This window comes from Chroicocephalus ridibundus, chromosome 6 (genome assembly GCF_963924245.1).
Source record: "Chroicocephalus ridibundus chromosome 6, bChrRid1.1, whole genome shotgun sequence".
Lineage (NCBI taxonomy): Eukaryota > Metazoa > Chordata > Aves > Charadriiformes > Laridae > Chroicocephalus > Chroicocephalus ridibundus.
In genome coordinates, this window is record NC_086289.1 from 42302107 (window position 1) to 42328775 (window position 26669).

Below are 26669 nucleotides of genomic sequence, written 5' to 3' on the forward strand. Positions count from 1 at the left end.
TTTATAGTCTATATATCGCATGGCTATGTAATGTCTAGAGAAAATGGGACAAACATCTCAATTATACAGTGTTTGCATCTATCAAACTTTTTTTTGTGCAGCAGTTAGTTATCAAGAGTTTGGCTTTCTGATGTGAATTCAGTTTTAATTGGAACCGGTTTGGCAAGCCATTGGTGAAGATTTTAAGCATAATTGTATTCCAAGATGCCAAAATACTGTCACTCTTTGACAGTGATTTTTTTTTTAAAACTACTCAGTGTAACTTGCAACCATGAGGTTCACGCGGGCCCACTTGTCCAGCCTGTCCAGGTCCCTCTGGATGGCTTCCCATCCTTCAGGCGTGTCACCGCACCACACAGCTTGGTGTCATCCCCAAACTTGCTGAGGGTGCCCTCAATCTATGCCTACGTCGTTGATGGGGATATGGCACAGTACTGGTCCCAATACGGACCCCCGATGATACGTGTTTAATTACTGCCGACGAGCATAGAATCATAGAATGTGTTGGGTTGGAAGGGACCTTTAAAGGCCATCTAGCCCAACCCCCCGGCATTAAGCAGGGACATCTTCCGCTAGATCAGGTTGCTGAGAGCCTCATCAAGCCAGGACTTGAATGTCTCCAGGGATGGGGCCTCCACCACCTCTCTGGGCAACCTGTGCCAGTGTCTCACCACCCTCAGTGTAAAGAACTTCTTCCTAATGTCTAATCTAAACCGACCCCGCTCTAGTTTAAACCATTGCCCCGCGTCCTATCATACGTGCTTAATTACTGCCGAAAGCGCTGCGCGCTTGCTGACTGCGGCCGGCGCCGGGCGGCTGATTACCGCGGACAGCTCCGCTTCCCGGGGCCACCGCCCCCCGCGCATCCCCGCCCCGCATCCCCGACGGCTCCGGGGACGGCTCCGCGTCCCGCTCCCGGTCCCGCTGCCGCTGCTCCCGCCGCCCGGCGGAGGCCCCGCCCGCCCGGAGCATGCCGGGACCGGGGCGGAGGCCGCGCGCAGCCGCCGCTTGCGTCAGCACCGCCTCCTCCGTCCCTCCCTCCGGCGGCCCGATGGTGGTGGCGGCGGCGCGGCGCGATGAGCCGCCCGTCCTCCGCCGGCCCCGGCTCTAGCAAGCCCTGCGGCAAGCAACAGCACGCCTCGTCTCCCGCCGTGCCCGCCGCCGTCCTCCCGGGTCCCAGCGGGGCATCTCCGCCGCCTCCCCCCCCGCCGCCACCTCCTCCTCCACCTCCTCCTCCTCCTCAGCAGCAGCATCACGAACTGACCTCGCTCTTCGAGTGCCCCGTCTGCTTCGACTATGTGCTGCCGCCCATCCTGCAGTGTCAAGCCGGGCACCTGGTCTGCAATCAATGCAGGCAGAAGCTGAGCCTCTGCCCTACCTGCCGGGGCTCCCTCACCCCCAGCATCAGGAACCTGGCCATGGAGAAGGTGGCCTCGGCTGTGCTCTTCCCTTGCAAGGTAAGGGGCTTTGGCAGGGGGATGGGGATGGGGGGGTGCCCGGGCGGCCCGGTAGGGCTGCCCGGGCACCCCCCCATCCCCATCCCCCTGCCCTATGTCTTCATGCTTCATCCTCATCCCCCTGCCCTATGTCTTTATGCTTCATCCTCATCCCCCTGCCCTATGTCTTCATGCTTCATCCCCATCCCCCTGCCCTATGTCTTCATGCTTCATCCCCATCCCCCTGCCCTATGTCTTCATGCTTCATCCCCATCCCCCTGCCCTACGTCTTCACGGCTCTGCGGGTTTCTGAAGTAAAATAAAGAGGGTGGGAGTGCCGCCAGCCTTTAAAAAGCGAAACTTCTAATGGTTCTTTCTAATTCACTAGAAACCTTGCTGTAATTTTTGTCCTTGTATTTGGCGTAATCAGTGGATACAAAGGCTAGACTGTTCCCCCCCCGCCCCCCCAGTTATTCTAACCTATGCTGATGCTCAGTCTTAAAAAAGTGTTTTATGGAGGTGGCAGATATCCTGTTTGTGTCTCTCTCGTTACTTCTCAGCAGCCCTCCTTTGGAAGGGCAAGGGCTGGTAAGCCGTCAGGTCAGTTATTACATCTGAATTATTCTTTTTTTTTTTCAAGTCTGTTCTGTCTCAGCACTATTTCAAGTATTCAGATTAAACATTTAAGTCTTTCTTTTTTTTTTTTTTAAAGTTAGTTTTCTATTTAAAGGAACTAGGTGAACTGCTCTAAAGCACATATCCTTCCTAATAGACATTTACCAGGATGGCAGATACATACACACAGGCAATGCTGAGCGGGTCCTTTTTATGTCTTCCTGGAGCCCCTCGATGTTCATACCTCCATAATATCAAAAGCACTTTAAAACCACAGGCTGAAGTGATGGAGGGACAGATACAGGAACTGCTGGAGCCACCACTGATGTGGAATATGAGAAGAAAGTTTTAAAATGCAGAGCTGGCCGTGGCAAGGTGGAGAAGCATGGCCAGGCTGGCTGTGAGTCCGATGGAGCAGGCACTGCTGGGCTCCGGCAGCATGTGGCGAGCTTTCCAGTGAGAGCTGTGCGCAGGCACTCACCATCTCTGCCTGAAAAAGCTAGTCCCTAGCAGCAGCTTTCCCCAGACAGCCCACAGGAGCATTGTTAAGGATGTGTAGGGAATAACGGCACCTCTAGAGCGAATCCTCTGCGTCAGCACAGCATGGCCTGAGGCGAGAGCCCTGTCTGCCTCGAGGGGGCTGGTTGGGTCACAGGATGGGATGGCTGTCAGCATCTCATGGAGCTTTTGATGGCATGGGGCTGTTTCACCGCTCACCCTTGAATGGGAGTTAACTTTACAGTGGCAATAACAGATGGAGCGCAGTGGTGGGACACGGGTCCTCTCTGCTGAACACAGCAACAAGTGCAGCGAGCCACATGCCCAGCTATGACCCAGTCTGAGCCCAAGGGAATACAAACAGCCAGTGTGGGGATTTCACTGAAATGCTGGCCTAGTTCTCATTTTCTAAAGTGTCGCGTCTGTCTCATCTGTGACAGCTGGTATTCCCTGCTTGTCCTAAATGAAACGGATGCATCCAGGCTGGAGTCCTCACAGGACCACAGTCCTCACACCTCTTCACTGCAACAAGGTGCAGCTCTGCTGCCCGCAGGGTGCCAGTCTGTCCAGCAGCTGAACTGCCAGGCAGGACTCCCGCTGGTTTGTCCCCACACGTCGTGGGTAAACAAAGGAAGAAAAAGCCTACAAACGCTTGCCAGTGAAAAGGAGAAGACGAAACATTCCTAACTTTACCTGTCAGACATTACTTTACTCACTTGGAAACAGAAAGGTTTCTTAAGCCCTTAATTGATGGGATTGGCTTCTTCACCCCTTGAGGTTTGCCTTCTCCATGGGTAGAGGAGTAAGCACCAACAAAGAGAAGTATGTCTAAGAACACCCCCTACCCCATGTCCCCCCAGGAGAACTGAATAGCGATCCCTGCGTCTGTCGGGCAAACTCTGGTTCAGGTGTACTGGCTGCAAACACTTCTCCAGTTGGGCATTCTCTAAATATAAATAGTAAGAAGGCAGCCAGCACATGTCAGCCAGTTAAGAAAACAGTATTTCCAAAAATTTCTATTGGTATTACTCCTGTGGTTGATGTCATGCTCTACAAAGCAGTGACTTGTCAAAGGCCGAAGCGAGCACTGGGGATCAGGCAGCTCAGCATCTTGGTTATGGGGCTATGAGTGTTTTGCCTCAATCTGGGGGTGTTTTGGTGGTCTCTGCAATAACCCAAGGTGCAGGTCTGTGCTGGTCAGCGTGTCAGAGGCTGCGGCAGGCAGGAGGCCGTGGACTGGACCTGTGATGGCTCGAGGCTTGGTTTGGTTTCTTGGTACAGCACCTGCAAGCCAGTTCGGAGCTGGGAGAGCTGGAGAGGGACTGAATCAGCAGTGGTCGGTGTGCTGCACCTTGCAGCGGCCTGGTGAGATCCTAGTGCAGGCAGGAGCCCTGGGCTGCAGCACATGGGAGGGGACAGCTGGGGCTAAGCAGCACTGCCAGCAGTGTGTCATGTTCCCCCGTGCCACGCTGCTGCTGTCCCACGTGTGCCTGTGAGTTGCCTAGCTCGGACCTGAAAACATGGTCCTGCTGAAGCCCACGTGCCAGACTGTGCCGCGGGACGACCTGTGCAGGAGTGTGCGTCCTCCCTGCACACCACCGTCTGCTCGTGAGCTCTCCACCACCACTTGCTCATCGGGCATCCAGAAGCTCCTCGCAGAGGCGTGAATAAGTCCCTGCTGCTCTTCCCTCTCACGCCCTCTCTTTTATGTGGATGTTTTCTGCCGTGAGCAATTCCTGCTCTGCTGCTTTCACTGTTCCCAAGAGCTTCAAAGTTAAATTAGCACATATTAATGCTTTTCACTCTTACTTCTTGGTCCCAGAAACAGCAACATGCTGTCAGGGCTGTAATTCTTAGACAATGTTATGTAGGTTGCAGGCAGCCAGTAGGCAGGTGACCCACAGTGCCCATCAAGTCCTGCAGCAGCACCAGGGGTTTCGGCAAGAACCAACCCGCCCTTCAGCTGGTGTACACCAGCCCACCACGTGCCAGGGCTGGCCCTGGTCTGACTCACCTGTGGTTTTCACCACGTTAAGGGAACCTGATGTAAGCTGTCGGGAGGGGACAGGAAGTCAGAGTTCCAGAAAATGTGAAAGAACAAATAGAGATGGTGGTCTGTCCAGAGGAGGTCCCTGCACTTCTAGAGACAACTGTGAATGGTACTTGAAATAAGTAGGACTGAGACACAACAGAGCCAACAGAAAATGGGGATTTGGTGTTGCCCATGGCAATAGCTGCTTTGAGGGTTGTTCGTCTTAAAATGCTTTAAGAAAGAATTACAGTTATTGCATCTCTGCGCTTTACAGGGCTTCTGGAAAAAAAATCTAGAGGATTAAATATTAAAGTCACAGCAAAGTTACTGAAAATATAAAATGCCTTTTAGTGCTCTAAGCAATCTGCAGAAAATAAAATGCACATCATAAACACACTCAAACTCCTAATTAATGATTGCCAACAGGAATTAGTTGTTTTATTTCATCTTTTAAATAAGTGCAAGTAGAAAACAATATAAAGGTGCTCTCTAGTCTAGCAAAGCTGACTTAATTTGGATATAGATTCTTCCGTAACTTTGGGGATTTTGTCCAATACTGGCTATGAAAGAAAATAAATCTTATGAATTGAAAGCTTCCTGAACAGACACCAGAATCCATTTTCACAGCAGCTGTGTGAGCTATGCCATGATCGTTAGCTGCTAAACTTGGAACTATGACCTGGCTAACTAAGCAGACGAAGGTGGGAGAGGCATTTCTCGTTTTGACCACTTATTCCAAAGTCTACAAGAAAACAAGTAGAGTTGTGTATGTTCTCGGTTGTCATCGGCATAACTGCAGTCCTCATGTAACCATGAATATTAGCCAAGATCTGTGCCCTGCCATGTTTTGCTAGCCTTTTGTGGTGGGACTTGACAAACAAAGATGTTCATGCTTGAATGATCTTGGCGTAGCCATGGAAATGACGTGGGACCAGCACTCCTCATCTGCCCTGTGTTAAACTGTAGGCAGTTCCTTCTTGCATTTCTCTTTATAGTAGAACTTACCTCCAACATACACAGGCAAAAACTAGCCAAGTACTAAGGAAAGAATATCCAATGGGAAATTCAGAGTTTGTTTACACACTGATAGCAGCCCAGTTGGGCAGCTATATGGGGGGCATTTAGCAATGCATGATAGGGAAAAAGAAAACAAACAAATAAACAAACAAAACCAGCCAAACAAGAAAACTCCTGCATAGGTACACCACTGAATTGTCACTGCTGTAATTAATTTAACCTAACAATAAGTTTTACTTATAATAAAGGAAATTACTTTTCTAGTTATTACATACACTTAAAAAATCTAAGTACATGGGGCTTAATTTTTCAGGGGATTGAAGCCCCATTCTTACCAGCTTTCCCATGAGTGGTGATGCTCTGCATCTTGGAAGCTAGGACAGCTACCTCGCCTGAAGAAAGTCTTCCAAGATCCTTGAACACAGCCATCTCTAACTGGAGATACTGCCATGTTTCTGAGTCTCCAGATGCTTCTGGTCCTTTTGAAGAAAAGTGAATGCAGTAAATTCATTGTACTGTACTCTTACACTTTGCTTTGTGGAAAAGTCTTTCTTCACCTCACAACCAACACTTTGTATTTCAAAAGTGGAAGGCATAGTGAGACTGTATATAAACTAACAAGTCTTAAATAATACCAGACTAACCACTTTCATTAATTTTCTTTAGGCAGGTGGCAGGAGGTAGGCAGAACTGCTCTATGTCCTTAGACCACTGCTGCTACACCATCAGTTCAAGGAAAAGCATGACAGGTTTCCCACGTAAGCAAACAACTTGCAAACAGAAATTGCACCTTCATGTTATTATATACAAACTTACTCCTGTATGTTGTCCAGTGCTGACTGTACAAACTCTTCAGAGCTTTTCTTTAATTTAAACAAAAATGAAAGAATCGGACAGATGTTTTACAAAGCACTGGAGGAGGGAGAAGCACAAGAGGGTCTCCGTCCTCGTTGGGTCCCTGAACATGTCTGACACACATACAGGAGCAGGCAAGCCTCTTCCTTCCAGAAGTATTATTTGTATCTCAAGCTACTTGTATACTAGAGGGAGAGTCTGCTGGCTAGAGCAGGAGGGATTTGAACTTGGCAGTCTATTCCCAGCTCTGCTACTGATTTCCCATGTGGCTTCAGACAAGTTACTCTAATCTGGTCTCCCTGCCTGCTATCATTTACAGGGTTGATAATACTGGCCTGCCTCTGCTGAGCACCTTCAAGCTTAACTGATGTTTTCCAAATGCTTTAGGACACTCAGAAAGCTATCCTGTCAAAGTGAAGTTCACAGCAGCACATGCAATGACACAGGTGGAAAAAAACCCACCATGGCATGTAAGCCATATATATGGTGATGAGCTCTGAGCTGACTGTTTCCTCTTAGGAAAGAGAATACAGTGCTATACAAATGACTACAAAAACAAATACATAATACTTTCCAGCACGGAATACTAGAAATAATGAGAAGGGCAATGAAAAAGCAGGAAACAGTAATGCCAGCTCGGGCATTAGTGTCACGCCTGTACTGTTAACACCATGTGCAGCCCTGGCTCCCCGTCTCAAGGCGGACACGGTAGAAGTGGAAAAGGTACACAGGCCAAGTAGCTCAAAGGTATTGTATAACCTGTACGCAGGGAGAGACGAAGCAGAGTTTTGAGGGGTATGATAAAGATCAGTGACATTTGCCAAGCAGCACGAAGACAGCAAGTCAGTTTTTGCTGTTCACAGTCTCCTGTCACTGGTAGGGCTCCTCACCAAATGAAACCAGCAGTGCCAGGTTTAGGAGCACACAAAAGTAGGTACTTCTCACAGTGCAGGGCAGAGCCACCACTATTTGCTCGCCTTGTTTTTACGCTCTCACTTCTATAGTCACCACTGGCTGCTTTCATGTAGACAGCTGCTTTCACCCAACCAGCAGGTTGTTTATCCTTATTAATTTTGCTAACGAAGTTAGACTTGGAGCTGCTGTTCAACACACTGCATAACAGAAGAGTTAGCGGGGGTATGAACATGGGAAACACCAGCAGGCCAGTGGGGCTGGAAGCGTACACGTACCTGGGTCGCTGCACTGCCCCTTGGCAGGAGAATGCCTTGTTCCTCTGCAGCGCCCTGCAATAAAGCCGTTAGCAGAGGATTAAGCAGCAGGGGCAGACACATTAAGCAAAGGCTCACATTAACTCTTCATGGCTTATAAAACAAGCTCCTCCAGAAGCACAAGGTCGAGTTTCTGTCCCAGTACTCCTAGCGTGGTATTTCTGGTGTTTGCAGCACGGGTCATTTGCATCTTGGGCATTTAACACTTTGAGCGGAAACTTCTTGCTCGCATATTAGCCCAGAAATAATCATTTATACCTTGGTTATATCTGTCCTCAAGGAAGTGCTATAGTGTCTGTAAGCTGCCATGCACGCATGTTGTAACCCGCGTGACAGCGTTAGCAGTGGTGTTGGTATCACTATAGATACAGCTGTGCTCTTGGGGAGGAGAGACCTTTTTCTCTCTATGGAGGTAGTGTGACAGCAATATGGTCAGTGTGGACAACTGAACTGCCTGGAAAAAGGAACAGTGTCCCTGGTTGTTTAAAGCAAATTAACCCTCTAATGTGCCCGATGACATTAAGAGAAGTTAGATGGTACTTATTTGTGCACTAGCTTTATGCTCGGTGAAAAATTCTCCTCTCTCTTTCCACTTCTCACAACTGCAGTGTTGAAACTGTTCCAGTGTTTAAAAAAAAGCTCTGGGGAATCTGAATATGAATTTAATAGAAGTGCTTTTGCTCTGTGATGGTAATAAGGTATATCTATTAAAAATCCTTCACTCTAGTAGCTGTTTGCTGAAACTAGAATCCTTTGTTCTTTTTAAAGAAAAGAAAAATCCAAACCAGGACCACTTCAGCTGATCTGGACCGATCAGATCTAACTACAACAGCAAATCTAACTACAACTCAGCCTTACAATCCATTTTATCTAAGTGCTTGCCTTAGAGAAAAAAACAACTACAACAGACAAGAAGAATACATTTTTAAGTGGAAACAAAAATAGTAAAGCTCAGCTCTGGATCCAGGGCTAAATAGAAGTATCTCATGTAAAATTTGCAATGAGAACAAGAGTTCTGGTTGATCACCAGTGTTTCCAGTTGGCAGGTGGGAGCAGCGAACACTAGTGCTGGTGCCTTTCCTGACGGCTTGTATTTGGTCTTTTTCCAGTACGCCACAACAGGCTGCTCTCTGACACTCCATCACACAGAAAAGCCAGAACACGAAGACATCTGTGAGTATCGTCCCTACTCCTGCCCATGCCCTGGTGCCTCCTGTAAATGGCAGGGATCCTTGGAAGCCGTGATGTCCCACCTCATGCATGCCCACAAAAGCATTACCACCCTTCAGGGAGAAGACATCGTTTTTCTTGCCACAGACATTAACCTTCCAGGGGCGGTTGACTGGGTGATGATGCAGTCGTGCTTTGGTCACCACTTCATGCTGGTGCTGGAGAAACAAGAGAAGTACGAAGGTCACCAGCAGTTTTTTGCCATCGTGCTGCTCATCGGCACCCGTAAGCAAGCGGAGAACTTTGCGTACAGACTGGAGCTGAACGGCAACCGCCGTCGGCTGACCTGGGAGGCAACACCCCGCTCCATCCACGACGGGGTGTCTGCAGCCATTCTGAACAGCGACTGCCTAGTTTTTGATACGGCTATAGCACACCTTTTTGCTGACAATGGAAACCTCGGCATTAACGTGACTATTTCTACGTGTTGTCCGTGATGTATTTGTGTAGCTAGCAAAACCTAGGCTGTCTGGACATAGCGCGTTACATTCACCAAGGGTTTTCTTTTTGTTCTGTTTTTTTTTTTTTTTTAAATTATACTCAACTATGTCATCGTGTATGCTAAGGTTCCTAACTAGCCAACATTTTTAACTTTGGAGAGAAGAGGAACAAGAGTGTCCTGTAAGTAATATGAGTGAGAAAAGGTTTTTTTAAAATTCTTGGGTGCCTTAGGAAGATTCCCCACACAGTCACCTTTTTAAATTTAATTATATTTTATTTAAAGAGTGCTTCCATTAGACATGTGGCTTAAGAGACTTGAAGAACTGCATTCCTGTTTGGAGCACACCTGAAAGCCCTTTCAGCAGGAACACAGACTTGCTTTCTCACTGGTGAGCTTTAACAACAGTGTTTAGTAGGTGGCAAAGAAATCCAAGCAACCTCTCACAAGAGAAGTTGTGACTCAAAGGGGAACAATAGGTACTTCAGTGTCAATACTCCATTTCCTGCTACCTTATTAAAAAGGGATGGGCACTGAATCATTTGCCATGTTTTTAAAAGAAAAAAGGGGAGGAGAGGCTGGGGTAAAGCATGGCAGGTTTCACAGAGCATGGGAGTTGCTGGCTCCTGTCCGTTTTAAGGGGATCAGTGAGCCCAGCACACAGCACAACCTCCCAACCGATCACAGCCGGGTACTGGTGAAAGCAGGAGGCACACATCTAACGCATCTCAAACAGCTAGAGCCAATAACATAGAAATATATTCAAGCTGTTCAAATGCAGCTTCCCTTGGAGACATACTTGACTATTAATTATTGTAAAAGACTAATACTATAGCAAGAGCTTTATGGCCAGTGTCGCATCATTTGCTATTTAAGTTTTGTTGCCATATTTACTTTTATTTTGTAATAAATATTTTGCAAAAACTACCCTGCATAGCGTGCTGTGCTAACATGCGTGTTCTGGCAGTAGCTGTTGCTTCTTGGTTACATTGCGCGCTCTCTGCCTTGCTGGATCTGCTGGGTGTCCCCCGGCACAGGCTAGCTCACCCAGGACGCCCAGGACCTGCGGGGCTGCTCACTCCAGCCACCTCCCAGCCCTGATGCCGGAAAGGGCCACTTTGCAGCACAAGCAGGAGAACCCGTGGGGGCAGGGTGGGATTTGAGTCCCAGGGACAACAGTGACAGCCTGGTTTGTGTAAACTGAAATCACGGTTTGTCATCGAAGCTGAATCTGCCTGCAGCTCCCCCTCTGTGACCACAACCTGCTGTCTGAATCACTCTAGCTCCACATATGGCTTTGCTGAATATTAAGATATTTGCCATTTGGAAGAGGCAATGAGTTGTGAGATGATACAGTCCGCCGAGTTGTTCAGCGGTAGGAAGCCTCACGATAGTGGAAAACTACATGTTAAAGTCACAGATGAAGCTTGGTGTGAATAAACATAATACATCAGGAGGAAAAACAATCCTAACTGCATCCCTCCAGGGAAGAGCTCTTTGGAGTTATGACAGAGGCCTATGCAAATGTCACCCAATGCCTGGTAGCAGTCCCCAGAAAAGCGCACAAGAGAATGACAAGGACCGCATCAGCGAAGGGAAGCTTGTTCTGGCCTTGGGAATTTGGAAGTGACCATGGAAAAAAAAAACCTCCCAAGGAATTACTCTAATCTTTTCATATCCAGTTCCTATAAAGAACCTACATTTGATCTCATTTACACTGTGCTGGCAGAATTCCAGTGGCATCAGCCAAGTGAACTAATTTACTCCTGCTTAAGCAGGATCAAAGTCAAGCTCTGGCTCTGACAGACGTTAACACCTGTGCTTTCAGCAGAACTTGTTAAGCAAGAACTCCTAAGGATTTGGTTTATTTTCCCATATTTCAGCAACATTTATAGTGGAAGATAGTTTTTCTTACTGACAGTTGGGACATAAGAGCTTTTTTGTGTGAACCAAAACTCTGAAGCGCGTCTTTGTTTATAGCAGGATTAATGAAATTAATTATCCCAATGTTGCCTATCAATCACCCCCATTAGATAAGTTAGCACACATTATTTCATTAGGTCTTTCCACACCAGAATGTGTTCTGGTTCTGAAAGAATGGTAAACTTTTGTTATATCTCACAGCAAAAAAACCCCAACACCCAGTATCTTTTCTGACTGAAACTGAATTTAGGATAAGGAATACCTCAGCTGGTACTGCCAAAAGGTGATGTGTTTCCTCTTCATAACAGTGAACAAACAGGTAACATTCATTCCAGCAGTCGATCAAAATGTTTGAGGTCTTCTTCCCTACGTAGCTGGTACGACTTCTCGAGTGTGATGTCCGAGGGCCGGAGGAGAGACTTGCAGGACACCAGCACCTTGCCAAGGGAAGTGGCAGCACATCAGTAAAGGTGTGAAAGGCTCCTCAAAATATTCAGGAAAATGTTTCTGAGGCCAGCCTGGTTTTCTTAATGACCATCAATGGTTTTCTCCTGACCACCAACAAAGCAACCTGACTTTGAAGTGGACAGTGAAACATACCCTGGGAAAACTCTGCTCAGGAGCCGGCAGCAGCGAGGGAGCCACAGCAGACAGACCTCCCTGCCACAGGGAGCCCTCACACCACCTGGCCAGGCTACAGCAAACAGCATGCACCCAATAGCCCCAACACTGCCCGGGAGCGGCTAACTGCAGAAGGCGATACAAGTGACCAAGACTTGTGCCTATGAAGCAGTTTTTCTGTTGAGTTCAATAACTATATTATTAACAATTCTCCCTAAAAGCAATTTCCACTTTAAATACAAAGAAAAATGCAAAAACTGCTAGGCACTGATGGATTTTCAGTACGAGTACAGCATAACTTGAGTGGTTCCCGCCTGCAGCTGTGCCAATGTCGCGCTGTGTGCTGTCAGGATGGGCACTGGCCTCCGCCCGTGCCGCAGCACTGGCCATGGTGCAGCCAGAAGCGAAAGCTGTGGCAATAGCAGGACCTGCTCCAACCGACCACAGGCACATCCCCCAGGACTCCAGTGCAACAGGGAGCTATGGGCATCCACACCAGCTGAGCAGCGTGTCCAACCGCTGCGCTAATACCACTGGCTGTGCCTTAACATACTCTTTCCATTTTTAAAAACAAGCAAGGCTTACTTATTTTGTTGTACAACCCATGTGCTTGTTAAGACAACTGCAAGTTCTTACATAAGGCCCAGATAATGTAGCACACATGCGTTGTCCTAAGGTGAATCTAAAGCCTGTGTTCACTTGCAGACCACATACCTGAGGAGAATTGCTGTCACTCTCCCAGCTGCGAGTGCAAATTCCTTGGAGGGACCCAACGGCACCTAGAAGTACCGGAGACACCAGCAAATGATGTATAACAAGTACATGACGCAGACATAAGAAATCTGCACAGGCAGGTGTTTCAGGTGCAGCAGGAGTTCGTGCCCAAACACATGAGTCACACCAGGTTCTGTACGAGGTGTTTCGCCCTCGGGAGCGAAAGGCCGCAGCTCAGGAGGGTGCCCACACCGGGGGGACGGAGGCCGAGGGCCGCCGCGCAGCAGGACCGCGGCCCCTCGAGAGCTGCCATCCCCCACCTCCACGGGTCTCTCACCGCCCCACAGAGGCCTTCTCACCTCCAGCGCCCCTTGCAGGCCCCCAGGCCCGACCGCCGGGGCGGCCCCCGCTGCCCCGCACACGAGGTGCGGCTCCTCCCGCCGCCGCAGACCCGCGGGGAGCCCCGCAGACCCCGGCGGTCCGAGGCGCCCACCCCGCCCCGCCTCAGGCGGAGCCGCCGCCCCGGCAGCCCCCGCGCCCGCCGCGTCGCCATGGAGACGCCGCCGCGCAAGGCCGAGCCATGCACGGGACGGACTGGTGCGGGCCGGGAACCGGGTCGGGAGCGGGGCCGGGCCGGGTGGGACACGGCGGTTTCTCGGCGGCGGGGGCGGGCCCGGCCGCTCTGGGCCCTGTGAGGGGAGGGCGGGCAGTGCCGGGGATACGGGAGGGCCCCCGGCCGGCCTCCCTCGGCTGTCCGCCGCACCCCAGGCACGGCACCTACCCACCCCGCCTCCCGAGACATCGCCGGCAGGGAAGCGGTGGAGAAACCGGCGAAGGGCTGCGGCCATCCCGAGGGACCGGCGCCCTGTGAGCGCAGTTAGACAGGACGGGAGCCAATAAAACTGCTGCCAAGCCCCGCATGCTATAGCTAAAGTGTTCAGGTTTTCAATTAAATACGCTTGGAAAAGTGTCCTTCATTAGTATAACCGTCAAGGGATACCGCTTTGAAGCCATTGCATATGACTAATAGGTGGATCTGTGTCTTAAATTAAGGGAAATGGAAACACCGGGCAGCGTTGTGCCCATCGCCATGCAGAAGCTGCCAGGGATTTCGGTGTCGATGCAGACAGAAGGTAGCTGGCTTCATGAACACGCCCACACAAAATCAAGTAAGAACCAGGTTTGTTCAAGAAAGAGGTTGCTCACTTGTATTGTCTTTCACTCAGACTGCTTCATACCCCAGTGTTTTTTCAATAGAAGACCCATGACTTTGCAATTTCCCAGGGATGCTTTTGCAAACTGGCGCAGACCCAGGAGCAGCCCCCAGGAATCCCCCTCTGCAGTCCCCTCATTAACCTCTCTGCAGAGCTGCTTTTAAACGAACCTCTGGATCCCTTTTAAGAGTGGGGGAATGCTCTGCCAGCCAGCAGGCGTAGGAGTGCTCAGCAGATGGCAGAAACAGCGTATTGTATTCCTGTGAGAGGTACTGGCAACGCCTCTAAGGAGAGCTGAGAATATATCAACCTTTTTTCTCCTCCTGCTCAGCTGAGTCATCCATCCTGGCACGTGACTGAGGAACCAGCTCCTTTGCTTGCCCGCTGTAGTACAGCATTGTACCTTAGCACACAGCATATTAGTGGCAGTTGCTGCCTGATCCCACCACATCAAACAGCCTTTGTGCTTCATTTTCAATGCCAGGCAGCCCTCCTCCGTAGGAGAACGTCTCCCGCATCTCACGTGCCTCTCAGAGCAGGAGGAGTGACGTGGGCCACAAAACACAGCACACCAGCCGAAAGTACTGGGGAAAGCTGCGTGCAGATCCATCCCCACAGAAGGGGGGCACGCACAGCCCACGGCAGATGATCAGTGCTCTCTTCTAGGCTTTAGGGGACATTTGTTTCGAAACGCACTGTGAATGTGTTTGCAGGAGAAAAACATTGTAGGCTTTGTACTTTAGGTGGAGCTTCCAAGTCCTTGGGAAGACTGTCGCTGTAACGATCAAAGTACAGAATAACCAAACTCGTGCCAGTGGTAAATCATCTACCTGGGTTTGGATGCACCAGTGGTGGATGATACAGAAGCCGCAGACAGGGCAGAGTAAGAGTGTGGAGTGTCCACCTGCGCTGAGCACTGCGCCATGGGTACCAGGCTTCCCTGCGTCCCTTAGTGCCACGGTGCACCCAGAGCCGTGCCCCAGCTGCGCAGCCCCACTGGTGCACTTTGCGCTCCCTGGAGTCACTTCTCAGGTGGGGTTTACAATCGGTTACTCTCTGTGACACAGCTCAATTGCAGAGGGTGACAACTACATGTCTTTGAACAGCAATTTAAAAACACAAAGTTCAAGCAAACCAGCAGCCACGTAATTCAGCCTTCTAAAAGTATAAGTGAATCCCATAGCACTGCTTTCTGCTTTTCCTCCTGTGTTGGTGCATTCATTTCCAGACAAATTCCTGAGCTGTGGTTCCCACTGCAGGCCTGGGAGCTAAGTGTTGACCCGGGGCTGTCATGATTTTTACCCCATTTTTTTTAAATACACTTAGAAGGGTAAGACAAATTGTGTGGCAACAAGGGGGAATTGAAATTCAAGATTAAAAGAACGAGGAATGCGTTTAGTTTGCCTGAAGGGGAGGCTATGGCAGCTGGCATGCTGGCCATGTTGATATTCAAACAGAAGGCGATATATAGGGCCAGCACAGTTGTGCACCTGAGGCAGCTGGAAGTCAGTAGCATTGCCTACCGAGAGGGAATCTGGGACTGCTGAGGGCAGCAATAGACACCTGGTCATCTGAGATGTTTCCTGTCGCCCCAAAGGCCAAAACCCCTTTTGTTCCACTCACACAGCATGGACTACACGTGGAAATGGGAAAAAACTTGTTGTCTCTACAGCTCTTTCTTCTTAGGACAAGAGAGGCTGGGAATGCTTTAGAGGATAATGCAATATTAGATTAGCGCTACAAGTCACTGACCCTAAGCAATAAGCCGTCTCTATGACTTCAGTGGAACAATTTTGTAAAGCCCTGATCCAATGTCAGTGCGGGGTTCAAGTCCCTCAGGCATTTGGGAAGGGTTACACACTGATCCAGAGCCGCCCTTCTGAAAGCGTGGGACCAAGCCTGGCAAGAAGGTCTCGGGCAGCTGATGCGGTTGGTGAGAAAAGACTGGCATGCTGAAAAAGGGCTAAAACAAACGTGTCTAGAAGATAAGCTTTCTGAGAACACAGCACTGCTCTTCAGTAATTCTCATTATCGCTATTACTTGCAGCCCTGGAAGAAGAGTTCAGCAGCTTAGATGTTTTGTGTGACATGGAGGTAAGGACTCACCCAGGTTGCTTAGAGAGATTTTGTGCTTAATGGTTTTACCCCTGAACAAAGATATGACTCCACATTGCTTTTGGTATTTTCCATTTTGAGTTCAAAGAAGATTTTGTGAAGCTGTTCAAGAAATCGCTGCGCACGCTCCCCTCCGTTGGCCTACCTACCCTTCTGGCCTACAGACCCGAATTGTCACGAGAAAACGTACAGATAGAGGTGAGTCAGCAGTGGGTGTTCCCTACTGTGTGCCTTTTTTTGTTTATTTTAATTCCTACCATTCCCATGTAGGAAAAATAAAAATAACGCCCTTTGCCAAGCCACTGCAGGTCTTTCTTTATGAAAGGGTTTTTCTTTCGCGAGGCTTGTTCTGCATGCCTAAACAGCAAGAGGCTGTGCAACTCCTCTCCCCACTGCTGCATTCTATGTTGAGAATTTCCTAGCAGAAGGCCTTTGGTTAAAACAGAGATACAAAATTTATATAAATACTAGGTATACAGTCAAAGAATACAAGCAGGGCATAGAGTTCCCCACAACCGTTAGCAGAGTAAAGTCATCAAAGAGACGTAATCCTAAGCACGAAGTGGGGACCAAAAGAATTTCCAGGAACTACACTCCAGAGAAGCCAAGTATTTCAAATCTGTTCAGAAAAGGAACTGAATGAAAATGCTAAATACATAGTACAGTAAACGAGGTGTAATGAAGCGCAGCAGCAAAGCAGCCCGGAGAAAGTACCCTTCACCCCTTGGCTGCTGCAGCTGGATGGCTGCTGTCTCTCCGGGGAGCACTGAGCTAGGTGTGCAGCCCTTGGGAGCGGAGGTGTTAAGACACGAAATTCAGCAGCGTGCTCTTGGCAGCTACATCTTCTATAACTCAGTTTCAAAATGTGTTTTCAAAAAATAGGTATTTCTTTCAGAATATCTAGTGCCCGTCCTCAAAATATATCCTGCAGCAGCTCTGATTTGCACGTCGTCACACATGCTCAGCTCTTTTGTCAACAAATCTGCTGAGGGTTCCTCCTGAAATTCCCCACAGATATTCCTCTGATCAACAGTGCAACAACTGGGGAGCTTTTTCTCTCCAAAGCCCCAGGCATTGTCTTTGAAAGGATTAATGCATCAGAGTACTCAACTATAGCATTCTGCATGCTCTGAAGCTTTCCCTTGGAAGGAACGGGTCTCATATATACTACAGTTGTTCCATTTCTTTGCGTTTTTTTATTTATTTACTATAGATTGGCTTTTCTTTTTGGTGGTTTCCTGAACCTGAAGTTTTGAGTTAAATCATTCCAAGATATCACAGACATAGATCTGTTTTAACTGCTTTTACACACTTTACAACCTGCATTTTGAGCAGAGCCCTCTTTCCCCAAGATAAAATGAGGGTTTGTGTGCTGCTACCGTATTTCTGTCCTCCCACGTTCTCTCTCTCCACCTCCACTTCAGACAGAGGAGGACTCTGCTCCAAGGTGCGAGTACTGTGGCAGCCTGCTGAAGCCGTTCCCTTCCTTCGAAGGCATTGGCCCAGCATCACAGGATTACGAATCAGTAAGCTGCTGGGAAAGATTGGCAGAGGTTTGCTGTGGAAAGGCCCGCTCCCGTGGCACCACTTTTCTGCCTTTCAGAAATTCTGCTGCGAGCGTAATCGAGACCTCTTTGAGTTCATTGTAAGTGAGAGGAAGAACCACGAGGGCGCCTGGAGTGTTGCTGTTGGCCCCCATGAATCCCACAGCACTGAAGCTGACAGGCTGCTGTCAAAGGAGAGAGCATACCAGAGGTACCGTGACATGACTGCAGGGAGAACTGGAGATCAGGTCTGTATAAGGAACAACAGGTGACCTGGGAGGGATAAGAAGTGTTAAGAAAATGAATCTGCAGCAAGAGGGAACAAAAGAAGACAAAAATTTGCTTTAGGCAACACAAGTTCATATTCTATCTGGACCCTCTTGGCTTTTCTCTTACGAGGCTGTATTAGAAGGTGGCAAGGTATGTGCTAAGTAAAGTATTAATTCTACTGCTGACAGAAGTAATATCTAGAGAGAGGCAGAGCCAAAACCATAATTGCAGCTGTGGGAAGGGGAATATTTGGGTCTAGCTTTTACGTCAGGTGCTGAAACAAAGCTTGAATTTGTATTTCTGCATTTTGCAGCATAAACTGTGACATGCGTTTGGATTCCAATTTCCAGAGTCACAAGAACTCCGCAAGTTGGAGTTCTACTGGGTTGTTTAGCAGGAGGCCCAGAGCTTATACAAATATCTAAGCCTGTGGCATAGGCTTGAAGAAAACTAAATCAGCACACCTGGAAGTAAACTCTTAATTTCCTTGAAGATCCTTTGCAGTCTGATGGTGCAAGTACCTCATCTTATGTACAGAGCATAAACCAAAGCCATTGTCAGATACTGTTAAATTTATAGGAAGCTAGATAAGAATACTGAAAATATTCTTGGAGATTATCTGTTTTTTTCATCTTATGGGCAGCTGTCCTTCTCTTTTACATAAAATCTTGATACAGAATTCATTACAATGTTTAGCTCTGCTGTCAGTAGAGCTGATGCTATTGCAATCGCAGAGTCTGTTCACAGAAATCTCTGTATGGAAGCCACTCCTTTTTGTTGAGATATTATTATTTTGGTGATATTCCGTTGCCGCTAACTATTACTTGCAATTATACGAGTGGAGAAGAAAAAGAGGTTCAGAAACTTGTGTTCCTACAGCAAGGATATCCAGCACTTCCAGCACTTCTTGCTTTCAAAAGAGTATGTACGAAATGTGTATCAGGAACGCTTTCATTTTCCAGGCAGCAGGAGAGAGAAATGGCCAGACAGTTAGCTTTCCTAGCAGCGGAGCCGACGAGCATAGCTGAAAGTGAGTTTGCGTTTACTTATGTATTTATTTGTCTATTTATTACAACAATGAATTCACCAGAATTGCTTGCCTCTAATGCTCTCTAACTGAACAGGATTTATACAGCAACATGTTAGTTCATTGTCAAACGTGCCATCCCATTAAATTAGATACTGCCATATTAAGTAAGCCCTCACATGAAAAAAACAAAAGCAGTCACATTCCCATTGCACAGAGAGGATCTCCTATTTATATCTGAACGTTTCAGCCGAGACGCACAGAAATTGACCTTAGAGTATAATCAGTTGGCAAAGCCAAGCCCTTGGAAGGTAGGAACTGCCAGAATTAGGGTGAGCAATGTTTTGTCTAATCAGGTGAGTACTCTGCTAATTCCTAGCCCAGGCCATGGATGACTGAGCAGCCCTTTGGATCTAGCTATAAAATCAAAGGCATTTTGACTAAGAACAGATGAACTAAATTTACAATATGGGCATATTTTCACAGAGGATGGCAGAGCACTAAGGCTTTTGCGGGATCAAGGATTTCAGATCATCAGTCTTCCAGAGTATGGAGCCGTGAATGCTAGCCAAAAATAGTCATTCTTTACTCACACAGATGCGTATATATACATAATTAAAAAAACTACATCTTTTTCATAATCCTGTTCTCTGAACTAGCTTAACACTTTGAACTGTCCTTGTTAGAGAGAAAATACCCCAAGACAGACTCCCAGGATGAAGCATTTCAGCCAGAAATTCCCACTTCCCCAAGTTACATCTTCCCTGCAGAGGTGCCAGGCAGCCAACATTGGCCCTGCCAGCCCTACCCGGTGCACACAAACCCTCCCTTTGCTCTCTAGGTTCAAATCAAACTGGCACAATTTCCTACCTGCTTTCTCGGGAGCCCCCATCGCCAAAGGGCCGGACGCTGATGCCTGGTGAGAGAACAGCAGAGCCCATGGAGGAGCCCATCCCCTGCAGCGTCACCTGCTGCGATTTTACCCTTGTGGGCAGAAAGGCAAGTAGCTGCTGCCTGATAGCAATGGGCTGCACCTTGGATGCACCCACACCCCAGAGCAGCTGGAGCCTGGCATTTGCCTGCCTTTGCAGAGCAGTTGATGCAGGACCGCTCTCATCCATTTTATCGTTTATTTTCCAACCTTAGGTAGCGAAGAATGAATTGTTGGAAAAATACTACAAACACGGAGGGAAGTTCCTTACCATGCTTCCAGATGGAACAGCGCAGTTATTGTATCCTTTACGGGGTTCATTTGCCTGCATTAGTCCAGGGTTTTAAGTGTGTCCTAGTCTGCTTTATCCCCAAATAAGCTGGTCCACTACTCACGCTCGCTTTCAGTCTGAAAAAAAAAGCAGTGCTGAAACAGTTTACATCATAGCTCCTGGTCTGAAGTTTTTCAGATCAGCCAGTAGCTTCAATGAAGGACGGGCACTTGTGTCTTTAATACCTAGCTTAAGGAATGCGCTAGCCCCGTGTACAGATCTACTCCTGAGCTCTGGCCACCTGTGGAAGGGCACCACTGGCCAAGTGGGCTCTCAAAGTGCTCAGTCCCATCCTTCCCCCAGGGACAAACCAGCACGTTTGCCACCGGCACAGGGCTGACGTCTCTGTCCTGCAAGTAGGAGCATGTAAGAGGTACACGGACAAACTGAAATTACCGGTGTAACTAAGAGTACTGTTTGAAGAAATAAAAACGTGGCAGTTTCACCGAAGGACCCTATAGCTTCCAGGCTGCCTTTGCCATTATTTAAGCCATAACATTTTAAGTCACCCACATTATTTTTCCTTACTGTGGCTGATTTCTTTCTGACACAGGGGTGTATGAATGTGTACCTGAGCTCTGCCACCAAAGCAAATGGGCTTGAGACTACTTCTCTGCTCTGCCCTCCAGGCTGCCTTTGTCCCAGGGATGCTGCCAGTCATGGCGGTGGCAAATGGCAAATTGCCATAAATGCATGCGCTCATAGTAGCGAGTCTTGCTGGAGGGAAACCCCAGTGAGACACAAAATATGTGCTGTTTGGATACATTCAAGTCAGATTTCTGGAGCAAGGGCCTTTTATCCCCCTGGTTGGTTGTTTTTTTTCTCTGGGAGAATAATACCTGCCCGTTTTCTCTGCTGTCATCCAAGTTGAGTACTTTAATCACTTTGCTAGGCTCGTACTTTCAATCATAAGCACTGTCCAAGAATGTGTCCTTAAAATAAACTTTCTAAGCAGTTCTGCCTGGGTTATTGGTTAGAAAACAAGAAAAGTGTATTCTGTATCTCTAACTGCTCTATTGTCAGTGTATACAGAATACTTTCATGTCGGAGAAAAGCACTGGCAGCGTCCCAGGTAACGCTGGCAGCCCACCACCATTCCACCTTTAACACAGTGATCCGAGCAACATGTCAGTCTTCGTACTCCAAAGTAGTGCTCTGAAATATTTAGTATGTAATAACAGACCAACCAGACAAACAAAGGGGTTATGAACACCTTATCTGGAGACAGCTATCCATCTGGAAATCTGGCAATCATTGTTGTACGAGACAAAAACCGGCTTATTTGCATAGTACAGGAAGACAAGCTGAATAACGCCAAAATACAAGCAGTATTTAAATCCAATGGCAGAAATACTTGCTATTATCCAAACGGAGCTGTGTGGTACGTTCAAGTTGCTCAGAGCAGTTTTGCTCTCCACTGCGCATGTTAAATTTCAAAGGTCATAAAGGGTATTTTCAATAGCATTCAAAAATTAAAAGACAAATATAGCAGGTCATGGGCCCTGCTTCGGCTGCCTCCCAGAGGAGCAAGGCCACCCCAGCTGTGTCTTGAGAGGGGCGGGTTAGACCCCGAACTAGCTGTGCCCCAGTGCTCTCCCTCTGAGGAATGAGGGACATAGGCTGTGGGAGCTGCAGGGCTCAGAGCTTTCATTTTCCTCTCTTTTAGGATAAACATGAATATTCAGGGAGGGCAGTATTTGGACCAAGCAGGCAACAGGGTGAGAAGGTGGACGTGGCCGAACAGCGTCGTGTCGTCAGGAGCCCATGTCCCTCTGAGCCCCATCTTCATCTCCCTGAACCGGCACGTGGGGGTCAGGATCCTGGGCCAGGACAAGATCGCTGTTTCCTTCCTTGCCATGGGGCAACAAGCAAAATTCAACGTGGGAACCAAAGTGCAGGTATTTCCCCAGCGCACAGGCAGCTCTACGCAAAGCCACTCCCCACAGTGGGAGCGGGCGGCCAGGGAAGCTCCCGTCCGTGGGGAAGCACGCTCATCCCGTGGTGGGTGCTCTCCTGTTGCCCCATGGCCCTGCTCCCCAAAACAGCAAACACTGGAGGTGTACCCGTGCTCAGTCCCATGCAGATGGGGGGCTCGCCAGCCCTGGCAGCCCTGGCTCTCTGCAAGGGGCTGCAGAGCGTGGGAAGCACTCCTGGGCAGGTCCCTGGTGTCCCTGGCTGCATCCCCAAGGGTCACCCTGGCTCTGCTGTGTGGAGGAGAGCCACGATCCATACGGGCAGAGTGCGTGGCAGCTTCCTTCCTCCATGGGCTCCAGCCGCAGGGGCAGGTTTGTCTGCTGGGGAGAGACCAAAGCCCCAAAGCCTTGTCCTGTGCTGCTGTGGCTCTGCTGACACCATTTGCCTCCGCTCCCCAGGTCAGCGACATCGGACGGCTGCCTCCCCCTGCCCGGCTGGGCGAAGATGAGCTCCTGCTGCTGGCCATCAGGGTGAGGATTCTGCGGCTCTTCGACAGACTGCGTGGATGCTTAAACTTCCCTTCTAATAAGCAATGGGACAAAATTAAGCCTCCAGCATACCTTATCACACAGACTTTAAAGATCTTACAGCTTTGCACAACTTCTGACATAAGCGATGAGCTACGCAGCTCCATCAGGGCAATAGTAAACGCTCAAGTCTGACCAGCACGTGTGTGGTATGAATGGCAAAATGAGCCAGAGCTGCTCGCTGACGCTGCAGCACCTGCACACACTCAGCAAGGTTTCGCCTGCAGCCCTGCCCTGCCGTGATGCGGAGCAAAGGGCAGCCCATGGCCCTTCTGCACAGCCCCTCTCCTGGGGCCACCCCACCCCAGGGGGTCTCGCTCAGCATGAGCGGGGCTGTGGGGCAGGGAGTATCAGACCACATTTTCGTGTCAGCCCACACTGAAGTGCATCTTGGCCATGGGGGCACCAAGAGGGGCTTTGCTCGGAGCAGAGTAAATCCGTGCTTGATGTCGGTGCATTGCTCCTGAGCAACCTCCCTTCTGTCTCCTGGCAGAAACCAGCCCAGGCTGACCAGTCGTTTCAGCTCGTGGATGTGGCAGAAAGATAAAAGCAAACCGAGCACAGCTAAGTCATAGTCTGTGACACGTGTACAGGGAGGAGGTGTTTGCTCAGAAGTCACCCGCGCAGGCAGCGCTCTGCATAGCCAGCGCTTCTGCCAAGGACATGGCACCAGCGGGATGCCCAGTCTTCCCTGGCACAAGCGCTGGATGGCAGCTCAGCCTGCTGCGGGTACGAGACAGAATGGTTCCCTATGCAGAGAGAGGGAGAAAAGCCCACATTTTGTCCAAAGTAATCAAAGGTCACCATCTTGGCAATGTTGATGTGGATGCGGACAGCAGAGAGTGTGGACGAGCCGCAGCCTCTTGGCAGCAGCTCATAAAGGGCTGATGCAGTGGGAAGGCTCTGCTGCACCGGGCACCCTGCATTTCCCTCTCGCCGTGGGCCCGGCAGCCACAGCAGCAGCACAGGTGGAGGTGGAACGGACCCCTCATGAACTGGGCGCCTTGGGCCAGCTCCCACCCCAGCTCCCAACAATTCGGACATTCGAGACCAGGGGCTTCATCTGGCCCTTCATCCTGCACCTGAGCAGCTTTGCCAGGTGGCTCCGGATGTCTTTGCTGTACAGGGCATAGATGAGGGGGTTGATGAGGGAGTTGGTCTCGCCCAGCAGGAACAAGGCGTCCTTGAGCGGGCCAGCCAGGTTGCAGGAGCTGCAGGCGGCCTGTATGGTGCCCCCCACCAGGTAGGGACCCCAGGAGAGGCTGAAGCCAACGACGACAATGAGGACGGTCTGCAGCGCCTTGAAGTGGCGCAGACGGGCGCGGAGGGGCCCCGCCTGGGCGCAGGCATGCCGGAGTCGCCTGTACTGCATGTAGGCAATGCTGCCCACCCAGGTGTGCAGGCACACCAGCACCAGCAGCGATGGAGCAAAGATGCCGAAGCAGATCACGTAGAGGTACTCGCTCTTGGCCGCGTACAGGAGCCCGCAGTAACCCGTGTAGTTGCCTCACTGGAGGGAGGGCAAGATGAGAGGCAAGTGCCCGAAAAAGGAGGAGAGCATCCAGAGGACAACAAGAGAGAGGACCACGGGTGTTTTCTTCAGGAGGGTGGGGTAGGAGAGCGGCAGTGTCACCGCCAGGTACCTGTCCAGGGAGATCAGCAGCAGGGTCAGGATGGAGCCGATGCAAGGCGTCATGCTCATGGCGATGCGCAGGAGGCAGAAGGACCTGCTGCGGTCAAAATCCCCATCAAGGATATCGTCGAGTGCCTCGGCGATGCACATCACGCCCACCAGCAGGTCGGCGGCGGCCAAGTTGAGAATGTAGACATAGCTGGTGGCTGGCTGCTTCCTCATCAGCTGGTAAACAGCCACGATCACCAGTAGGTTGGCTGGGGGGATGAGGCAGCTCAGGAGGGAGTGCAGCACAGCGTACAGGAGATTGACCATCTTCCCTAGCAAGGAGGGTTGAAAAGAGATGCCCAGGAAAACTTGGCCCCAGTGCAGAAAATCCCCACCACAAGGAGATGTGTGGCTGAACTGGAGGGATGGGACAGAAGTGCCTCAGACCCTCCAGCTGCAGCTTGAGGCCAGGAGCACCTTAGTCAGTCCTTTAAGGGGCACTTTGTCCATCCCAGGAGACTTCCAGGACCTTCCCAGCTGCCACAAGTCGCCAGTGGTTTTTCTAAGGCTCTTGGCCTTCCTCCTACCCATCTGATTTTGCTCCACACCTGCAGGGGTGCTCCAAGATGCAGAAGAGCCAGAGTCCTCGCCTGCGCTCAGCACAAGCCACTGCAGAGTGAATGCACCCAGGGTGGGCTGGCTCCCGAGCACGCTGGTGACGCAGAGCAATGAGGAGCAGCTTCGCCAAACAAGCTGAGATGAGCAGTCAGCAAGGACGGGAACCCGAGCGGTCCATGCTCCTCCCAGTGAGCCAGCACCATTCCCTCCCAGCACAGCACCCGCGGCCGGGCGACCAAGGCACCGGCTTCCTTCGGCACTGCCAACGGACAATAGAGAGGTGCGGGGCCATAGGAATACCTGCTGCGCCAAGACACCGTGCTTGGCGCTGCGGGGCCAACAGCCCAGGCTGCAGTGTACGGCATCTGACCTGGGGACACCTTGCAGCCTCCAGAGCCTGCTCATGGGTGAAAGGACATGGGGAAGGAGGAATGGCAAAGGAAGCGCCTCCTCAGGCCCTGGGCAGCCAGGGCACCACCGGGCAGCGCTGCCCTCGCCAGCGCAGAAAATCTTGAAGATCCACCTGCTAAGGCCATGGGAAATAAGGAGATAGCAGGGGAGCAAGGTGATGCTTGGAGGGTTCCTCACTGTCCCACCTTTTATCGGGTTCTCCTGGCCGCAGGTCAGCAAACACGTATGAAATGAGCTTTTACTCTACACAGCTGCAACTGCAACACTAGTAGGAAGTTGCGCAGTAAACGAATCCAAAAAAATGAAACGCAACTAGGCTCTGGATAAACATACTGTATTCATTAAGTTCACATTTATTACAGATTTGGCATTTAAGTCTACCAGTCCAAGACAGCTATTACTTGCAAATTCTTGTTAAAGAGCAGCATGATGGCTCTGCTAATAGCACCGCAAACACCATTTGGAAGGGTCTGGGGCCATGCCATCGTAGCCAGGCAGCCAGGCACAGTGCCTGCCAGCCTCCACCGCCCGGAGAAGCCCTGTCCCCAGGAGACATGGGAGTTCCCAGGTGTTGGGGACGGCTCTGCTCGCCCAGCCGGGCTCACGCTGCTCTGCTCACAGGGGTGTCAGTGGGGGGCAGGGGAAAGGGCAGGAACTGGATGTTCAACAGAATAATTGAGGTTTAGCTCGACGCCAATGCCTGTAATGCTGGGCAAAATCACATACTAAAATTACCAGAAGTGGGGGGCATCGGCACACGCCTGCCACCAGCTGCCCCTCACCTCTCCGGGCCCAGGCGACTCCAAAGCTCTGCCAGAGAGGGAGAAAGGGACTGTCCCCCCGCGCCACAGGGCCCGAGGCTGAGCAGCATCCTGCTGCCGCACAGCCCCGTCCCACCAAACTCCGCAGGCTCAGGAGCGGTGGCCTGGGTGAAAATCTTTGATTAGATTAAGTATCTTCTAGATCCTAAATCTTTGATTTAGAAAGATGAAGATCACACCTGGGAGTTTGATTTTTGACCTGTTATGCAATTGTAATTCCAGTTTTTAGCAGGCTTATGTCTGATTTATGCCAGCACAGGATGAGACCTGGAGGCAGATCTCTGCTGCACACGGCTTACGCGTAACGGCCCGTTTTTCTGCACTCGCAGTGGGAAATGCGAGACCCATTTTTTGTCCTTTCCTGGTCTGCACACAGCTCACAGCAGCTCCACCAGACCCGCATCATCTACCCTCGTGCTTAACAAGCCAAGACCAACAGGTTTGAATTCGACCTTCAGATTTATTGTTTAATATCCATTTTGTACATGGGTGAAATCAATCAAATGCTCAAACAGGGCTTTTTGTAGATAAAGGGGTCTTTACACCTTCATTTTAAAATTATAAAATAGCATTGTGCAGGAGGGGAAAGCAAAAAGCTGCAAATTTAACACCGGGACAACACGTGGGTACCCGGGCTTCCTGCTGCCCCCAGCGAT

At 49.9% G+C, this 26669-nt stretch overlaps 3 protein-coding genes and 1 long non-coding RNA gene across 4 annotated transcripts; 2 read left to right on the plus strand and 2 right to left on the minus strand.

Moving 5' to 3' along the window:
• The first annotated feature begins 1039 nt into the window (after positions 1-1039).
• Positions 1040-10327, plus strand: SIAH2 (siah E3 ubiquitin protein ligase 2). The gene is made up of 2 exons (XM_063338815.1): positions 1040-1457; positions 8792-10327. Exons 1-2 carry the CDS (start codon positions 1077-1079, stop codon positions 9347-9349), a joined length of 939 nt encoding a protein of 312 aa, XP_063194885.1. The 5' UTR covers positions 1040-1076; the 3' UTR covers positions 9350-10327.
• LOC134517387 (uncharacterized) lies at positions 8950-13102 on the minus strand. Its single transcript, XR_010071613.1, has 3 exons — positions 12610-13102; positions 11537-11711; positions 8950-9070 (listed from the first exon to the last, which is right to left on the minus strand). It is a non-coding gene; the product is annotated as an uncharacterized LOC134517387 (long non-coding RNA).
• Positions 13103-13168: 66 nt separating this feature from the next.
• Positions 13169-22677, plus strand: ERICH6 (glutamate rich 6). The gene is made up of 12 exons (XM_063338816.1): positions 13169-13206; positions 13663-13778; positions 15871-15917; positions 16020-16136; positions 17363-17464; positions 17542-17693; positions 18715-18782; positions 19621-19778; positions 19926-20011; positions 21270-21422; positions 21708-21939; positions 22414-22677. The coding sequence occupies exons 1-12, from the start codon at positions 13190-13192 to the stop codon at positions 22675-22677; spliced, it is 1512 nt and encodes a 503-aa protein (XP_063194886.1). The 5' UTR covers positions 13169-13189.
• A 738-nt stretch (positions 22678-23415) lies between these two features.
• LOC134516806 (glucose-dependent insulinotropic receptor-like) lies at positions 23416-24670 on the minus strand. Its single transcript, XM_063337419.1, is given in 1 exon segment — positions 23416-24670. A coding segment is annotated over 1 exon segment (960 nt). The 5' UTR covers positions 24491-24670; the 3' UTR covers positions 23416-23530.
• Between the last annotated feature and the right edge of the window lie 1999 nt (positions 24671-26669).